Raw genomic sequence first — 20,409 nt, 5'->3', positions numbered from 1 at the left:
TTGAGGTAGCTTTTATCTATCACATAAGGCGTCATCGTTTCGAAGGTCAAAGAACGATAAAGGTCTTGCCCTTAACCCAACTGACACACTGACGTTCATCGTTGTGAGAGAGATTTTACCTTTAACCTACTTCGTCGCCGCTACCTGAAACGCGACACTTTAGATTTAGATGATGGAAGTAAGCAAATATACACGAAAACCGATTTTCTTGGGAAAAAAAAAGAAAGCAACAAATCTAAATCTGAACAACGACGATGGCTGGCTTTTTGTTTGTTTTCGAATCCATTATAAAGGGAATGACTAACAAAATAAACCGTTATGACGGAATAACACTACATCTGCAGAAACAAAGGAAGAATTTTTTCCCAGTAAATTTTCTGCAAAGACTCTTTATTTACAAGCTAAAAGGTCTAGGAACTTTATTAGTTTTGACAATAAAACAACAAAGGATATAAAATTTTAATTTTGTTTATAAGTAAGAACTTTTGTCACTCAGTTTTATACAAAATTATTTTTTGTACAAGATTTTGAGTGCAGGGCGTTCTTAGCTCAGAATTATTAACACGCATTAACATTTAGCTAGCACTATCATCTTTCATATATTTCAAAATGTGGACAGTGTTCAAGTAAATGCGATATGGTTTTAGGGTTGTTGAAACCAAATCCGAAGCCCGTTTCACTCGATAACGTCAGGTTTTCTAGATAACCTCAAAAAGTGTTCGCAGACAACCTGAAAGAACACCTTTTTTTTAGGTTATCTTGTAAACCTGACGTGATGGGGGAAAAATGACTTCAAATTCGGTTTTATAGTGTGATATAAAAAAGCAAAATAAAATGTTCGTAATTTTTTATATCGCTAGCTTTTAGAGTATGTTAGTTTTCAAAAAAAATAGTTTACCAGATAGCTGTGTAAGCCAGAAGTTCCTGTAATTCAAAGGTATTAGAAATTTTTTATTGCATTTTAAAAATGTTAACATTAAAAAACCCATACATAATTGAAAAACTTGAAAATTATGGTTATTTTCTGATTTTGAACTATTTTTTGGATACATAAATTCCAAAAACCCTACTTAAAAAGAAGTTAGTTGAAAGAAGACTCACTTAAATGGGTTTTATTTCTGTTTAAAAAAAAAAAACAGAATAATTGATTGCAATAACGAGCTTTTATTTTTATAACTAACTTTATAATTAGCTTTTAACGTAAATTTTTCTTCCTTTATCTGAAAAGAAGAACTGCACACGCAGTAAAAAATAATACTTTTCCTCAATTTTTAAAATGAATGTTTTTTATTGATTACCAAAGCAACATACAATATACCTAATGCAAACAAATAAGGAAACAGTTTTTTGTTTTGTTCACAAATTATCGGTTACTGTTTTCGACCGTTAATTATGCGTGAAACGGAATTCAAAGAACTTCAAGAAACTATAATAATAAAGCCTTTATTGTGCAGTTTTTTTTTTTTTAATAGAGTGTCACATGAATACAAAAAAAAAACTAAAACTTAAAATAAATAACAAACGAAAAAAAAAATGTTTGCAACAACACAAACACTCCTCCTTCTCTGTATAGAAGCTCAAGCAATAAAATACCATTTATCTCAATGAATACGGTTCAACGTGTGGATAGACACACAAATAATCCCTCTCCTCTACTGCGCTTCGCATCGCGCATCGATTTTATTATCCAAAGTTCAGTGACGTAAATTGTTAGATGCGACGGACTTGCGACTGAAATAGGTTTCAGATCGAAAACGGATACACAATGTTATAGCTAGCTAGTTTGGGGTTTGGGGATATCCAATTGTGGCAGAAGGAGAATAGAATATCGTATCTATTTTGATTATGCTTTGTGTGAAGTGATAGCCAAAACATAATAATTACAATAAGAATCAGATAGGGAATGAGAGAGAGAAAAAAGAGATATAAAAGAAGAGGTCTTTGGTCTTGTCCAGCCAAATGTTGACTGCATTTCCGATTTCCGGTCGGTTGGTCGGTCGGCTTGGTGTCGACGATTCGAGTGAAACGTTATATCCAACCATAGTTACTCTGTGTATGGAATTCGATTGGCATAGAAAATTGAGGTCGGCAGACATAGCTAATGGGATTTGTTTAGAGTTTGCATGCCTTAGAGCGAGCAAACCAAACTCGTATTAGGTGGTACATTGTTTGTACTGTAGAATGATAGTTACTCGAACAAAAATATATCCGAATTTTTTTCGTTGATGGGGTTCTTAGCTTTAGTAACAAATTAAAAAGGTTTACGTCTACAGATTGGAATGGGAGTTGGCTCTAGCTGTGACGGAATAGAATAGTATAGTGAAACAACAACGAGGTCAATAACTGAGTTGAATAGACGTTGTAGTTTTTTTTTGTTTTTGTTGACGAAGGGACAACGTAATAGAAAATTGGATTTACGACGGAACTGAGACAGAGACCTGTCGCGTCATTGCTTTTGTTGTTTTTTTGTTATAAAAAAAAAAAAAAAACAATATGGTTAGTACTTAAACTATATAAATTGTACCAAGCCCCTTTAAAAACTATGGCACTGAGATTACATCACTGAGCACACCTGAGTGCTGTGTGAGAGAAAGGCAAGGGTTTGGTTCTTCCTGGTTGGTTGTAAAAATTTAAAAAGAAAAAAGGCATAAGGCCATTAAAAATTGAACATGTTTTTTTTTTTTTTTTAGTTTCTTTAACCACAACACTTTATTATGTTTAGACTCATTGTTTTAAGTGCAATTAAGTGTACCACTTGTTAGCACAAAATTGATTGGAAACAATTTATTATGTCAGTTTGCTGTGTATCACAAAAAAAAAATGTACAGGTACACGTCTTAGACAAAGTTTATTCTGTAAACAAAACTAGTATTTCAAATTAGCACTTAAACAAAACTCACAAAAAGGATAGGTTATTTTATAGGCTGAGGTGTAAGCAATCAGGGAGGCTTGCAGGATAGTCTTAAAAACCAACCACCAATATTCGCAACCACCTATTTCATTTATAGTTAAGCAGCTATCTATTCATATCAGAACTAGTATGCTAAACAGAATAGACAGGACTGAGCGATGTGAAAGACAGTAAGAGTCTGGCACACTGGGTATTCTGCTGAATGAACTCGCCTCAGGTCCCGCAGTACTAAATAGGAACCAAAGCTTAAGTACGGTTTACGTAGCATAAGAGGTCTGCCAAGAATCAGATGGTTCACCTTTCTCAAAAGTAGAATCAATTTTTGTACCGTTTCGGCAAAAGTATTTTTTGCCTTTAATGTTTGGTAGTTATTCGATAGATTTTGGCATCAAGCTCTATAGTCAAAAATTTAATACCTACTTTGGTTTCGATGATTTTCCGATAAAATGTCTTTGAAATTATCTTTCGAACCGCTTAATACATCAATTCTGGCGTTGCCCAAGGCTTTTTCCTATCACCCAACTTTTTTGCATGTTTTCATCAAAGATATTTATTTAAAAACTTTTTATCCTTCCATTGTTTTGCTGACGACAGCAATCTTAGCTTCTACCTATTTTCTGAATCTTTATAACCGCGGAATTTAATGCTTTCAAAAGTCAATGCTGTCTCGAGTCGATCGATCCTGGAGTATTGCCACTAAATATTGTTTGGGGATTGTCTCCTTTTACTCCCAATAACTTTCTTTTTTCTTATAAAAATAGGATAAGTTCAGGGATCAATTAAAGATACAAAACTACGAAAGAAAGAAATCGTTTTGGCAATGCCTGTGTCTTATTTTTCATATTTTCCTTTCCCATTTGAGTACCTTTTAAAAAAAATAAATTTCTGCGCAAAAATCGATTTAGCAGTTATTTATTAAAAAAAAAAACTCAAACAAATTGAAAATTAATGCAGAAATTCGAAATTAAACAATCGCATCATAGCATCTTTATAGAAAATTAATTTGTTGCTATAATCATGAGCTGAGCATGATTCAGTCAAATGTATTGAGATCATGATTTTATCGCAAAGAAGAAATATATTCTGTCTATGAAAAACTATTAATTCATATATTTCCTGTCACAGTTCCACATTTAAACTCCAGACCAATAAAAATTATAAATCTTTGAATGATAAAAACAAAATACCAGACTATTCAAAAGGTATATTTCTTTGAGTCATCCAAAAGAGATGTCCGGTTTTATTATGAAGTCAAAACATTTTAATTTAACGAATTTAAAAAAAAAATGTAGGTGTAGGTATATTGTTTGTCAATAAAAATGCCCTTCACCAAATGACTAATATAATAATGAACTACGAAAAACAATCTAGTTTTGTTTCCTTTTTGTATTATATTACTCATCACCCTGGGCATAAAAACTGAAAACATCTTCATTGAGCAATATTGTTATCCAAGAGCCATATAATAGTGCTAGTTTAATAACAATTGATTCATTCAATGAATATACATATATGATTGTATATTTTTATACAAAAACAAATACATAATAAAAAATAACAATAATAAGAGCAATAAATAAAATTGATGATAAAACACCTGCGATAAATTGACAATAAGCATGCCGTCGTTTTTTTTTTGAGATTTTGTTAAAAGCCCAAAAAAAAAAAAAAAAACAAAATGACAACAAATGACGTTGAGTTCAATGTTCTTTAAATGAGTTTTGAAAAAAGATTTCCAGCAAAAATGAAAAAAAAAAGTGATTGTTTTGGGCTTCCACAATTCTGAATAATCATCATACTTTTGACAGGTATGACGTCCTGTGAAAATATAAATACAACTCTACTTTTACATGCAATAGGAGGAACAATTAATTACGCTGAAAACACAGCAATCATTGATAAAATTGTAATTTTTTTGAAATTACATATACGTTTTTGATGCACATCTTAGCTTTTGATATGACAATAACTACCTAATGAACGAAAAATGTAGCATCCGAAAGTGTGTCATTTTAAAAAATCAACCATGAGTCACGGCAATCACAATTTTTAATTTTTTGTCAAGTGTTGACAGCAATTTTTAAAGATAACAAATCCAACGAAACTCGATAATAATAATTATGCTAAGCACGAGTCGCACTCGACTACTATGTAGTTGATATATGGACAGGAAATGGGGTGACCACAGAAATTACCACAAACATTTTCTGTGACCCGTGCTTTAAATGAAGCTATCGTTTGCCGCTTATTATTCAGTGCAGCTTGGCTATCAAAAATTGGCGAATTTGACTGTTCTTCTTCTTAAGGTGGCGCTCACCAGGGACGTACGTTGAGTTGTTGGGGCCCCGATGAAAGACTAAAATTTGGGGGCCCTTTGATAATTGGAGGCATCTTTGATATAGAAAATAAGAAAAAATAAAAAATACTTTTTTGTCTCTTGATGTACCTATAATTTGTTGGTCGTTAAGATTCTTCAAGTAATTTTTTTTGGGGCCCTTAAATAATATTTAATTTTTCTTTCAAGAAAGCAATTTGTTTTTTTGGGACCCCTTAGGTAATATTTTTTTAATGAAATGTTGCTATGTTATGCATTAAACAGAAGAAAATAATTTGTATCTATTGTTTCCAAAGTGATTCATGTCGATTTTATAACCAGTTGCCTTCTCTGCATTGTCTCCTGTTGGGGCCCTGGCGTGTTAGGGGCACCGCCCGCTTGCCCCAATGCGTGTACGCCCCTAGCGCTCATAATTGAATATGGAACTCGGCCTCAAAGCCTCTTTTTCGATCTCGGTACCTAACAAGTTGTTTCCAGTTGCGCATGTCAAGTTGGTTGATGTTGTTCTGTAATAATTGAGCATGCAACCAAAAATTAGTCTTCTACCATACCCATTGGTTTTTCATACGCTCCGAATTTTCCAAACATTTTAACACAGTATTTTCAGATATCTGGCGAGGTCGATGTCCCTGTAAAGTCCGTAGAACCAACAACGGTAGCGGCCGTACTACTTGATGATCACCTTATACATATGGGCTTTTCAGACTTATTCAGAGAATAGATCTGTAAGCAGCAGCTTAGTCGACCTCTCGTCTTTGGAGTTATTTAAGGCCTTGTCCTCTAGGTTGAGAGCTTCTGCGGCTGGGGTAACTGCCTGATGAAAGAGTTCTCATAAAGTTATGAAGCAACTACATGTAACTACCCTACTTGCATACAAAATTTGAAGATTTTCATACTTGCTAGCTGACAACATAAGAGTAAAATTTTTGTGGTCACTCTAACAGACAGTATGGTCTTCATTAATTTCTGATTGCAACCAGCAAATTATTACGTGTGCTTTAAATAAATGAACACGTTGAAAGGCATTCTGTTTTCCCTTGCGTTAAAATTGTTCTTTGCATTATCAACAAATTTATTTTTTGTATTAGCTTTTGAGATGCAATGTCCTACTGTAAGTGTTGTACAATTATACTATTCGTGGCAATTCCGTTGAAATACATACTCGGTATTATGCTCGATGAGTACTCATAATGTTGTTATTGTTGTTGTCGTCGTTGTCGCTAGCTAGCTAGCTGTGTTATCAGGGCGCCATAGAACCAAAGCCATCGTTGTTATACTGTGAATTCTCAATGAAGATGTGTAAACGTGTCTATTTCTTTATTATTTTCGGGAAAGTAATAGTTAATAGGCATACACACAAAAAAAAAAAAATAGAAATAGAAAAAAAAATACCAGATACGGTCTGATTAGGTCAACCATTGAGAATGTTGTTGGTGTCATTGGTTAAGTGGGCCAATTTGAACGTTGCACAGAGAACTTAGCTGTATAGTAGGTTCCATTAGTTGTACTTCTCATAAAAGGTCACGGTCTGTTTTACTTGGGAACATAAACTAGGTACCATTCGCAAGACCAATTTACATAACAGCTTTTTTTTGTTTTTGTTTGTTAGTCATTAGAGGTATCGTCACGCTTTGATTTGGTTTTGAACAAAAATTATGAATAGTTTTTAAGTTAAGAATTGAAAGTTTGTGTTTTTTTTTTCTTGTTTCTATCTTACAAGTTTGCAAGCTTATTTATTTTTAATGTGTGCTTGCTGTAAAACATTTGTTTTCAGGGGGAAAAAGTGTGTTTTGATTTATTTACTAATATTTTGTTGCGAGATAATTAGCGTAAGGCTTGAGTGATATCGATATACTAGTTGAGTAGCTTTACCCACGTAGGAAATACTGCCTGCAACAGTTGTAATGTCTTACAAAATTGTAAATACAATTAATTAGAATTTGTTAATAAATTGAATTTAATGGAAGTAATCGTGTTGTTGCACTTTGATTAGATAAGGTCTTGTGTAATTGTGTTTGGTTCAATAAGTTAACTGCCTATGCTTTTTGTTACGGGGCCGCAAGTTTTTTTTTAAATTACTTGGAATTAAATGATTTCATTTTTTTGTATTAGTATTTTTTTCATTTTTAAGCAGATGATCATCGAAATCTTAAATTCCTGCAAGTCTTAAAGTCATGATGTTGATTTCGATTAAAATTATTGTTTTCTTTAAGTAAGGCCTTAAATGCGTAGGTAATATTTGTTAATATTGTAAATGGAAAACTATTTGGTAGGTAATTTTCTGGCACTAAGTTTTTGCATTAGCTAATTTTGCACTATTATAAGGTTTTCTGCTAACCTTTTCAAAAGCGTTTTCTATGGAAATAATTTTTAAATATGATTTTTTTATATTTTAAAAAGATTATTGTAAGCTTTTAGTAAAACTAACGCATAGATCAGTAAGCGTCTTAGTTCAGCTTCAATTTTTATTAAAACTTAAGCCCAGAACAACAAATGATTGCTAGGGATAAACAAAAGTTTTTTATTTGTTGGTTTACAGAGAAATTTGTTTTCTTAACTTATACATTTTTGACCCTTCAACAATAAAGGATTATTTAATAAGAAATAAAATTAATTGTTTGTTGTTTTGAACAGCATAAAATGTTTACTCAGTAAAATACTGAGTACCAATAAAACATGGCTAGTATTATTGTTGGAATAATTTGCCATTTTCATCATTGCTAATTTTTTTGATTCACTTCAAAGCAATAATTTTATATGTTTTTAAATAAAAATCGAAACTGGTCCAAGTTTAATCATTGGAAAATTATTCAAATGTATTTTTAAAATATGTAAATTAATAGAAAGCTAGACTATAGCGCCAGAAATTCTGGATTCAAATACATATTACACCCTCAACCCTGGATGCACTTTGCAGATAATTGTAGGATTTCTCTATTCTTGCGAATTAATTACACGCATAGAGAAATGGTGGATAGTTGTAGGTCACAAAGCGTAACAGGTGATTAGAGTCGCAATTCTAATAATAAGGTTTAAGTTTAACGAGCAGTAGAAGTTTGAACTCCACTTTTAGTTTTAGCCATTTTAAGTGAAATGAAAGTGTTCTATTAAGGTTTAACGCATGGAACAAGTTCCTTGGTTATATTATAGAATTTTCATTATTAAAAGGGTTAAATTTATGTAGGTACAAAATCTCATCATATTAGTAATTTTCAAAAAAAAAAAAAACATACATATTTTACTACAAAAAAAAAAAAATACAAGGAAAGAAAATTAAAAACTGCATAAATTACGGAACAACAAATCATTTAAAGAATTTTTACGGGGTTGTATGCAAAGTTCATTTTAACATGGCACCACAAAATAGGTCCTAAACTGAAGATTTCAATTTGAAATTGCATGAGTTAAATTTAAACTACGTTTAAGATTCAACTGAAATTAAATTTAAACCTTGGGTGATAAACATAAAAGTAGTAAATTCTTTTACTAAAAAAAATCATAAAGTATGAACATTTGCTTTCCACATTTGTAAAAAATGACATTTTTGACTGAATGATATTGTAACCGCTTCTAAATATTATTATTTCCGTTATGTTGGTAATTTGCAAAAGTTACAAATAAATGCATTGAATATTTTATTTTTAAGTAATTTCTGCATGCAATTTACATATGTACATTGTATAGGTAAATATATGTACTATATGTAGTTATAGGGAACTTGTACATTCCAGAGTAAAACAGCTAAAAGTTGTAGTCAAACTCTCAGAGTTACCTAACTTTGTAAAAAAAAAATGAAAGTTTGACGACTTTCAAATACACAGGCACCCTTAGATTGTGAGTTACATTTTCAAATAGTCAGTTTGTCACTACTTGATAGAATTTGTATTGTAAGACTATAACGTAGATTCTTTTACTCTATCTACCTTGCAAAGCGGTTCTATCTTCCTTAGACCAATACATTTATCTTAGACACCATCTTAAATTATCTCATGTAGGTTTATAGTTTACTCCCTATTTTTTGTTGTAACTAGCATTGCGTTTGCATAAAGCCTCTGCAACAAATAATGGGTCATATTTCGAAATTTACTTTTCAAGTTTAAACAATAGACTTCTATACATCATTCAAAAGGTCTGGAAATCCTCTTTCCAAAAACATATAACATATTGAGAGTTGTTAGAAAAATGACTAACGGCCGATTTCTTCACAGAGTCCTAATGCTAATACTGGTCCTAGTCCTAAAGTTAGTACTCAAATCGGTATCAACTTATTTCTTCACTCAAGTACTAAGTCCTAGAACTGTCAATTTAGGACCGAGTACTAGTTAAGACTCGGTACTAGCTAGCTCCTCAAAATCAGCTAGGACCTGGTTATTATACCAATCGTTAGTACTCAAATCGGTACCAAGTGATTTCTTCACACAAGTACTAAGCCCTAGTTCTGTCAAATTGGTACCGAGTATTAGTTAGGACTCCGTATTTGTTAGGACCTCAAAATCGGTAGTCTAGCGGCTAGTACTTCAATCAAAGCAATGGATTTCATATTTTTAACGCGATATTGCAGATTAATAAAGAAGAAAAAACGTAAACAAAGAATAATTTTCATTATGTTTTGTTTAAATTTGGTGGATTTTGTGAATTTTAATTCAATTTGAAAATTTAAATGAGTTGTAGTCCATATATAGCAGACTTTTTTAATTACTTGGGTGTTGTATCGATTGATAAGTGCGTTTTTAGTGATTTTAATTTTATGAAAGTTTTTTTTTTTAATTTACCAGACTTTTGGACCAAGTCCGCAGCAGATTTTGGGTGTATTTTTGCTTATGATAAATATGTACAATCCTTGCAGTCTGTATTATTTCTTAAAAGCTCTGTTCACAAAAATACTAGAGGCGATTTGCAATCATATTGAAGGATCATATCACTATACTTTAAACTTCAGAGTTAAATTATTTCTATCGAGTCAGAATTCCTCTGAAGATTCACAATGGGGACCATTTATGCATTTGAAACATACATAATAATAATCACGAAATGTCGCGTTTTTAACAGCTTTTCTTTTATTTACACAATTAACATACATCTCAATAAAAAATATTTTTATTCGTTAAATTATTATGGTTTATGGTAATCCTTCTGCTTTTTTGGCAGCATTTAGATAATTGAATGATCCCTCGCCATTTATGACATTGATTGACATTGATATTTTTGTTCTTGTCGATTCTTCATTCTTGACAATTCTTCATAAAATGTATTGAATTTGTATTTCTTGTCGGCTTTTTAATCTTCATAACATTTTCTCAATATTCATTTTAATTACATATTTGCTTTGTTTTCTATTTTTATTAACTTTTTTATTTGCTAAATTTGTGTTAAATTTGATCAAATGTAAAAACAACAAATATAACAATCTTCAATAAATTCTAAAAATGACAGTTAGACCAGTTTTATACGTATTAATTCTTAGGACCTCGTTGTGAACTTAGATCAGGTCCTATAAATGTGAAGAAATGCTCAGGTACTAACTTTTCGTTAGGACCGAGTACTAGTGCTAGGACCTGGTCTAGCAACAGCAAGACTGGGTACTAAGCTGACTTAGGACTATTGTGAAGAAATTGGCCGTAAGATATTGATAGGTACATCGTAAAGTCTGTAAAAATGGTTTTTTATAAATACAAAAAATGGAGGGTTCCAAAAAAAACAAAAATATTTTTATGCATTATTCGACCATACGAACAGCCTACACTATGTTATTTGTCGGGTATATTTTCAGTGTCGCACCGTGTAATAAACAGGGCTCCTTTTAAATTTTATCAAAACAACATTTTCTCAATCTTAATTACCAAAATCAAATTCTTGCCAACGAAACTACCAATCCGTTCCACTGTTAATTTTCAATCAATAAATTAAGAACAGCATCTCTCGACACCCTTTTCTTTTTCACTGATGCATGAACACAATCAGTTAGCTTTTTTTTATGTTTTTTTTATATGATTATCTGCCCCCAATCAAACTCTCTATTGCTTCATTGCATTATTACACTATCTCTCCCAACTAGCCCCCAATTAAAACTAACACATGCTGTCTTATCACTGCCAACCGAGGCAATACCAACAACGCCCCAAAAGTGTCCCCAATTTTAATAAAGAAAAAAAAAAAAACAACAACCACATGGTGCAGCAGAAACTGTGACTGCCGCAGCTAAAAAAGCAAATAGAAAACTAGAAAAAGTATAGAAAAACTAGAAAATAAACTCACCTATGAATTCTCTCCTGTTGTTCCATCTCGTTATCCAGTTCAATGCACGCAAACAACTCATTCTCCCCCAACCTTCCAAATACTCCGTTCGGAATCTTTCGCAGGAACTTTTTCAGCACACTTGCAATTGTGTATACCGAATAGTTGTCTACATTAACCAATCGGCCAGCTTGCAAAAAGTGAATCAACTTTTTCATGGCACCCTGATGGCCAGGAGCACGAAAAACATCTCTGCGATTTGGTGACTCTTTATTAAGCTTCAAAATGAGAACTAAGAGTGGACCGGGAATGTTGTCATTTTTACAGACTTCCTCGAGTGGAACACCGAATTTGACTTTCTCCAAACGATACGAGGGATACGATGGAGTGCCACCGGATCCCGGGTGGCCACAAGACGTTACCACACTGCCGAGATCGGCGGCGCGCCGATGGACTCGTTCCGCCCAACTCGACATTTCTCTATTTCTTGTTTTTGCGAAGTCGTTTTATAAACTAGTCGGGTTTTTTGTTTCAAAACTTTTTTCAAAAAAATTCCTTTTTTTTTAAATTAATTTTATTCAATTTTTGTGTACAAAATTATAACAAAAAAAATAAATAAGTAAAAAATAATAATAAAAATAACGGTTAAATTGTTTTCACAAAATCATTTGTCGTTTTTTTTTTTTGTTGTTTCCTTTTCGTTCTTTAAAAATGTATTCCTTTTAAAACACACGATTTTTTTTTTTGTGTCGAATTGAAGTTATTTTATTTCTCCGAGGGGGGGGGCGAGGTGTTGGCGAACAGAGCAGAGAAATGAGGAGAGAAAATTGTGTATATTTCTTTTTGTAAAAGCGGGCGGCGAATTTTTATTTTTTATTTTCGTTTTTTTCACTTCATTTTCGATCGAAATTTCAACATTATGTTGAATTATTTTATCAATGAGTATAATTAACTTGTGTTTGGTTATAATTTTTGTGATTTTTGATGTGATTTTAAGACATTTTTTTTTCTATTGAAAGTAGACAAACTTGAATTGAAAATTATATTTTTTTTATTGAAAAAAGAAAAACGAGCGAACGAACATACACACAACTCACAACTAGCAGAAGGCGAAGGCAAATGTGTAGATGAAAACTGGATGAAATGCAAGGAAATGAGAAGAAAAAATATACTGGAAGGGAGCACTTGTTCCATGAATTCCATGAAAATGGAGAATAAAAAAAATATATAGGTTTTTGTTTTGTTGGGTTGTAGGAGAGTGAGGGAGATAGAGAGAGGTGTTGAGAAAATGGGGAAGTGAGATGATGGAATGACAGGAGAGTGGCTGTATTCAGTGAAATACTTTAGAATTTTATTTGTTTATAAAATTTGCATCTGCAATTTTTTAAATTATTTTATTTCAATTTTATAATTTTTAAGTTAAATTTTATTTTGAATTTTTCAGCCAAATAGATTAAAAGAAGATTTATTATAAATCAACTTTTTAGGCCATATTATTCTCTAGTTTGGATGTAGTCATTTTTAACTATTTTTTTTTTAACTATTTTCAAAGTTAAAATCGGTACCTATAACTATTTTGGGTTTGGATTTATTTTTGACATTTGACAGTTTTAATGGATTTAGGTGTAGGTGGAAACGTAGTATTAGCCCTGTTCCATTGGAGGTGGTAGTTTAGTCGTGAGTAGAAATCTAGTACAACAACTACACATTCCTATCTCTTCGAGTAAAGGCTTGGCCACATTGGAGGGTATGCGGTAGCGGTACGGGTAGCGGTGAGGGTACTTGTATGAAAAAAATTCCAAACTGACACATCAACGTTCAGGTGTGGAATTTTTTTAGTACAAATATCGTTACCGCTATACCGCATACCCTCCGGTGTGGCCAAGCCTTAAAAGATCATGTGTAAATTCTAGTACTAGATCTACTCATGAGTAAACTACCACCTCAAATGGAACGGGGCTATTATCGTCACGGGTGGGATATTATTTGTTAAATAAACTTTTCTATTTTTCAAATTCTATAGTTAAATGTCCAAATGTATTTTGTTAATTAACTTTATTTGCACAGAAAAATACGCCTTTTTACAGCCCTATTCTGGCAAACCTCACAAGTCACAAAAACCTCACAAGGTGATCATAACTCGATTTTGTCAAGATTTATTTCTCACAAACTTCTCTTTAAAGTTATTTCTCACAAACTTCTTTTTAAAGTCCAACTTGTGAATTGTGACCTCCTTCAGAGCAGATCACAATTTCAAAAATTTTTGTGATGCGAAAACCTCACAAAATCAATTTCAGCTCACCTTGTGAGCACAGTACACATAATAAGGTAATATGTTCCGAACGTTGTCAAAATTTGTTTGTCAAAAATGGGCACCAATCTGTCAGGTCGGCCTTTAATTTTTATATTTCAATCGCAGTAAACAGGAAATTTGTTTTTGTTTTAATTTATAAAATGTCATTTAAAAATATTATAAATTAAAAAATAACAAATTTTCTTCGTGTTTCATCGCGGTAAATGGTAAATAATTGTTTAAAAATTATTGGTGTGCATGGTTTATCGGTTTTTGTGCGTTTTTGGTCGGTATTTTAAACAATTTAGAATTCGGTAGCTGACATTGGTCGCCAAAGTGTCATGTTTTGACAATCTGGCGACCAATGTCAGTTCGGAATATATTACCTTTTTATGTGTACTGTGCCTTGTAAGGTTCTTGTGACTCGTGATTGTGAGGTTTGCCAGAATAGGGCTGTTAGTTCTCTTCAAAATATGCATTTGCATAGGATTGCCAAGTACCTCTACTTACCTGAATTTTGTAAGGTAAAACCCGACATTTTTAAGATAGAAAATAGTGTCAGCTCAAGTTTGGTGTATAGTTTAGCCTACAAAAATTGCATACAAAATTGTAGGTTCAAAGAAGATTTTTCGATGTGTTTTTTCTTTTCATTTGAATAGGGTTGCCATATTTGTAGGCTTATATTGTTTTATATTAATTTTGTTTCCCTTTTGTGTTTTGTTTGGCATTTAAAAAAATTTCTTAACTAGACCATCATCCTACAGAGATGATGTAATAGTATTAGTTATGTGATAATTTTTCTTTTAAAACAGAGTTGCCACATAAAAGTTCTCATTTTAAAAGTGGCAACCCTATTTTTTTTTTTTTTTTTTCATTTTAGCTACAAACTTATTTTCCATTTAACACCAATCTTAACCTCTAACCTTATGAGCTAAGTAACTCAACGGTCGCCTCTCCGACTATTACCTATTATGTTCCCTGTTCTACATTTATCTCTAAACTTTTTTCCCACATCTAATTGAGGCTTGTCGTCATATCGAAACTGTTAGGTATATAGGATATATTCGTTCTAAGAGATATAATCTAAACAAAACCTAGGAAATTACAAAATATATCTGTAAGACTGTCACCAAACAATTAAGGCCCTAAATCGGTACATAATAGAAATGTAATTTTTATTCATTATGGTAACATGGCAGGTACCGTTAGTGGGATCGGGTCAAAATTCTGGCTTCAAAATTCTGCTTTTCAAAATTCTGCTTTTTCAGCGAAAATTCTGTTTTTCAAAATTCGGCTTTTTTTCTATTCTGTTTTTCAAAATTCTGCTTTTTAAAATTCTGCTTTTCAAAATTCTGCCAGCATTATATTTGAACAAAAAAATTCTGCTAATTCTGTTTTTTTTTTTTATAGCATATGCGCTGGCTAAAGAAAAATACACCTCATTAATGTAATTCAACATTGGTACTTTCCTAAATTTTTTTATTTAAGTGTCGCAAATATTTTTTGAAATGCATATACTGACTTTCTTTCAAATAAAATATGTATACTAATTGGAACCGATGTTGTATATTCCTTTTCTTATTCAAATTTTTGAATATTCATCTTTATTTGATAAATTAATAAATTTTTAGTTATTTTCGGAAATGTTTAATATTAAAAACCTTTTCTTAATATTTTCAAATTTATTCATTTATAAAACAAAAATTAATTCGCATTTAAAAAATGACAAATTATGTAGGTAAGTAATCAAATAAGCAGATAATTTTTCAAAAAGATGATTTTACAGAATTCTGCAAAAAAATTAAAAAAGGGTTTGGAAAATGTTAAAAAGCGCGCGCTTTTTAACATTTTCCAAACCCTTTTTTAATTTTTTTGCAGAATTTTGAAAAGCAGAATTATGAAAAGCAGAATTTTGAAAAACAGAATTTTGAAAAACAGAATTTTGAAAAGCAGAATTTTGAAAGCAGAATTTTGTAAAGCAGAATTTTGACAAAAGAATTTTGACCCCGGCAGAATTTTGACCCCAACCCACCGTTAGTATTTCGAATTCTTTACCATCGTATTAGCAGCTGGCGTTTACATGCATTACGAAAACAACATACAGCTGCCGATAGGAATATAGAAGCTAAACCAAACTGCGGATAGAATTTTGACGAAGTGTATAAGTTTACGTATTCCTCGTTCTCTTGATGCGTGCGTATACATTTTTTCTTAAGTTTTGATATTTGGGAAATTCTAGTGCAGTTAGCTTTGCCAAAAAACACTCCTAATGTTTTGTTTTATTCAAACTTGTCCTTTAGTTTTTATTTTTTTCAAATCACGCATGAAAAAGAAGGTGTTGGATCTCCTTCCTTCTACATATTAGCTTACACAAGGAAATATAAAAAATTAACCTTTGACCTAGGTTAAAAGAGAATGACATAGGACAAGCATACAATTAACTTAAGGTAAGACTAATTCAAAAGTCAATCAAGATCATGAAAGACAAGGAAAAAGAGTGCGCCAGAGATTATGCATAAATCATAGAAAATTATCAGATTTAATTTTTTTTTTAAATAGAAGAGAATGGTTCTTGGCACATTTTAAATTTTTTTTGTTCTCAGGAATGAAATTAAATTTATGTCTTTTCACTTGTCAACACTTCCGGCTATCGTCTCTAGTTCTTAAAATAATGGTCGGAGGTTTCATACACTTTGTGTGTTTGTAATGTGTTTCTACGTTAGTTATATTTAAATATTTGAAAATGACCCTCTTTGCCTTCACCTTCTAAGATCTAAGCGATTTATATTTGTGTCTTGCCTTTTAGCTAGATTCATTCAATGTCGAATGTAGGTGAAATTCTACTTCCTTCCTTTTTCCACTAAATCTCTTAGGTTGCAACACTCTCTTGTCCTTTACATTAGTGATTACCCATTTATACTAGTATAATGAGGAGTGAGTAAACAAAAGGTCAAACAAATTATTTACAAAACGCAAAAAACTGAACAGAGTCAAATAGGTTTGTTATGGAATTCAGTTTTTGAAGTGTCATTTTATATAAGAAATAAGATTTTTATAGCAGTTTTCATTGAAGGCAACATGTTGTTGTTTGTTTAGAAAGCTGGCCTAACTTAAAAATCTTAATTCTTCAGAAAATCTGTTTTAAATTTTCAGGTTTGTCAATTATTTTCCATACTATTTTCATGAATTGAAGAAAAAGAATCAGCCGTGTGGATAGGATGCAAATCCTTTAATTTATACTGAGTTTACAAAAATGAAGAATGTATTGTTTCCAGTATAATGGCATTAATAACTTTAAAAAAACTGGATTTTCGACGATGTGTAGTTTTGCGATAAAAAATCCAATTTCATTTAAAAAAAATGGAAAATATTATAATCATTTTTATCTAAAAACAAAACCGACTTGCATGGATCAAAACAGGGTTTTATGGATTTTCTAATAGTTCTCATGGCTAAAACTGAACGAAATTAAAATGGGACCACATTGCAGCCACCAGCTTTCCATTCCAAAAAGAATTATCAAAATTGGTTCACTCAGTCCAAAGTTATGAGGTAACAAACAAAGAAAAAAAAAAATACAGACGAATTGAATACCTCCTCCTTTATGGAAGTCGGTAAAAAGTGGTAATACGGCCTATTATTTATTCACTCCATATGAACGCGACTATTTCTAATAATTAAAAGGATATAATAGATGTCCAAAGTGGAAGTGATTTGCTTTTGAAAGTTTAATCCTTAACAGAATGAAAACAGTCGAAATAGAAAAATACAAGTAAACCCTAAACAAAAACAATTTCACAACATGTTGAAACTCTGAAATTTATGAATTTGTAAAAACTGAAAGCAAATAAACTAAAATGGTGTTCCAAATGTTTTTTTTTTATTGAACGATCATTTTAAATCGTACAACATTCATTTCTATTTACATAACAAAAGGAATAAATACGCCCGGTTACAATCTATAGATCCTTTATTCGTCATTGGCAAACTCAGCTGGGTCCTTGCGGGCCAAACGGGCATGTTCCTTCTCGGCCATGTTGTAAACAAGGTAACCAGCAATGAAGGCTTTTTTTTAAAGACAATAAAAATAGTTAAAATACAAATAGAATAGAAACAAAATTAAACTTACGTGGTGTTACAATGAAAACATTGGACCTAAACCTGCGGACCATGTTGGGGACACCTTTGCTAATGGCTCCAGCGAATGCCTTTTGTTCGAATGGCGATAGTTTGTAGGTGACAATGCCGTTGATTTTGTACAAATTGCCAAAATGTTGGCCTTTCAAAATCGAAGTTAGACGCATTTTCGGGAGAGTGTTTTAAAGCTTTTAAACAAAAAAAGGAATACAATATAATCAAACTATTTATAAGAAAAATACAAAAAAAAAATGTGTCCTTTTCCATTCAAAAAAGATTGAAAAGGATTTGAGCAAAAAGGCAAATTGTGAATATAAACATTTTTATTATTTATCTTTGCTCTCTAGTGCTTCTCAAATGCAACTATTATGATGAATGGAAATAAAATTTTGTCTTGTCTTGGTTATTCATAAAAACCCAAACCCGAGCAAGCTTATGTAATTCATAATTGATGTCGCACGTTCATAATTTTCTTTTTTTTTTTTTTTTGCGTTGTGTATTTTTAGCAATGAATTGCAATTAAGTGCATGCATAGTTTTATTAATGTGTGGGACTATCTGGCAAAACGCCCTCGAGCAATTAAAATTACATCAAATTAATTGAAATAATTTTTTTTTTCATCTTTTTTTGTCTGGGTGATGTGTGTGGAAAAAATATATATTTTTATTCCTTTTTCCTTACCTGCGGGGTACTTTGCACGAAAAAAACTGACAAACTGTGACAGGGTGCAAGAAAATTCGATAAAAATTATGTGACAGGTGTCAGAATATTTCGAAGATGTTGTTCGAAGATTTTCGCTATTATTTTGTAGCGACACCTAGAATCTGAAGGGTATAGTGAGTGTGGAATTCTGGAAGAATTAATGCCCATGTTCCACCAAAGCTTTTTAGTTGTTTAATTTTTTTTTATTTTTTTATATATTTTGCGGTGTTGGGATATGAAAACTTTACTTTTTGAAAAGAAATATCAAAGGGATTAGCAGGTAGTACCATCTAGTGATCATATTTGTAAAAACAATTTTGTTATGGTATAGACCTACTAAGTGGGTTTCAGTCACAGTACACATAAAAAGGTAATATATTCCGAACTGACATTGGTCACCAAATTGTCAAAACATGACAATTTGGCGACCAATGTCAGCTACCGAATTCTTAATTGCTTCAAATTACCGACGAAAAACGCACAAAAACCAAAAACCACGCACACCAGTAATTTTTCAAGAATTATCGACCATTTTCCGCGAAGAAACACGAAGAAATTGTTTTTATTTCAATTTATAATTTTTTCAAATGACATTTTATAAATTAAAACAAAAACAAATTTCCTGTTTACTGCGATTCAAATTCAAATTTAGATTTATTGAGACTTATTTTTGATTTACTGCGATTGAAATATAAAAATTAAAGGCCGACCTGACAGATTGGTGCCCATTTTTGACAAACAAATTTTGACAACGTTCGGAATATATTACCTTATTATGTGTACTGTGGGTTTCAGTGAGTGAGGGCAAGTTGTACAAAAGTGGTTCAGCCTAGGTTCAGGAATTTAACCCACCGATTTCGGTTTATTAGCTGCGGGTCAACTTCGGTTCAAGCATGGATATGACTTTTTTAACATATTATTTATGGACCTTGAACCACTGCTAAACCAGCTTTACGACCGATTTCAGAAGATAAAAGTTGCTGACCTATGGATGAAATATTTGTACAACTTTGCCACCGCCATCAACTTAGCAGCACTTAGTGGGGATTTTCAAAATTTTTTATGCAAATAATTAGGTGAGAATTAGGTGAAATTTAGTGAATCAATTTTACAATTTGGTGAATCATAGTTTAAAAGTTATTAACAAATTACGTAAGGCGTAAAGTTAGCAGCACTTGGTCATGAAATTCAAAAAAAATTTCTCCATAATTCAGTGTCAATTTAGTGAATCGTATTTCATCAGTTTCATAATTTGGTGAATCATAGTTTATTAAATAATAACTAAAATAGAAAAATTAACAAACGTGACGTAACGTAAAAAAAGCATTTGTTAATCATGGACACAAACCTCACGAATGAGAATGGCAGAGTTCAACACACCAAAACTGAACCTAAAATAAAGATTTTTTCACATTGAACGCACTTAATATAAATGTATACTATGACAATGCGTTCAGGTGACGTTTTTCATTTACAAGATACACTTTGATTTGAAAATTTCCAATGCGAGTTACAACAAAAATGCTATTTTATAATACAAAAAAAGTTTGTTTACATCTTCACTAGCCCGGAACTAAAATTCAGTGGAAGTTACCCACAAGAAAGATTTTGTTTTTTTTTCGCATGAGTCTTGGACACTGATCTGTCTTGGAACATTTTTGAACTTCCGCAGATGATTACTTCAAAAGTATGATTCACCAAATTCTGAAATTTGGAACATTTATTCAGAAAAAGACCACAAGCATTTTGGTACATAATTCATAATTTGATGAATCTTAATTCAAGAGTTACATGCGA

The 20,409-nt window shown here is 31.7% G+C and overlaps 2 protein-coding genes across 3 annotated transcripts in view; both read right to left on the bottom strand.

Annotated features, from left to right (window-relative positions):
- LOC129917674 (uncharacterized) overlaps positions 1–12,623 on the bottom strand; it is a 51,636-nt gene extending 39,013 nt beyond the window's left edge. The window contains exon 1 of one of the 2 annotated variants that reach the window (XM_055997717.1): positions 11,502–12,623. In XM_055997717.1, coding sequence (XP_055853692.1) covers positions 11,502–11,956 — 455 coding nt within the window. In that variant the 5' untranslated portion in view covers positions 11,957–12,623. The remainder of the gene's footprint in view (positions 1–11,501) is intronic. The other variant, XM_055997718.1, reaches the window with a different exon arrangement.
- A 4,767-nt stretch (positions 12,624–17,390) lies between these two features.
- On the bottom strand, positions 17,391–18,706 carry LOC129918383 (cytochrome b-c1 complex subunit 8). The gene is made up of 3 exons (XM_055998872.1): positions 18,592–18,706; positions 17,903–18,098; positions 17,391–17,838 (listed from the first exon to the last, which is right to left on the bottom strand). The coding sequence occupies exons 2-3, from the start codon at positions 18,075–18,077 to the stop codon at positions 17,744–17,746; spliced, it is 270 nt and encodes an 89-aa protein (XP_055854847.1). The 5' UTR covers positions 18,078–18,098; positions 18,592–18,706; the 3' UTR covers positions 17,391–17,743.
- Between the last annotated feature and the right edge of the window lie 1,703 nt (positions 18,707–20,409).

The sequence above is a fragment of the Episyrphus balteatus genome, chromosome 4, assembly GCF_945859705.1.
Source record: "Episyrphus balteatus chromosome 4, idEpiBalt1.1, whole genome shotgun sequence".
Classification (NCBI taxonomy): domain Eukaryota; kingdom Metazoa; phylum Arthropoda; class Insecta; order Diptera; family Syrphidae; genus Episyrphus; species Episyrphus balteatus.
Note: the sequence above shows the minus strand (reverse complement) of the source record. Positions and strands in the feature narration are given on the sequence as shown.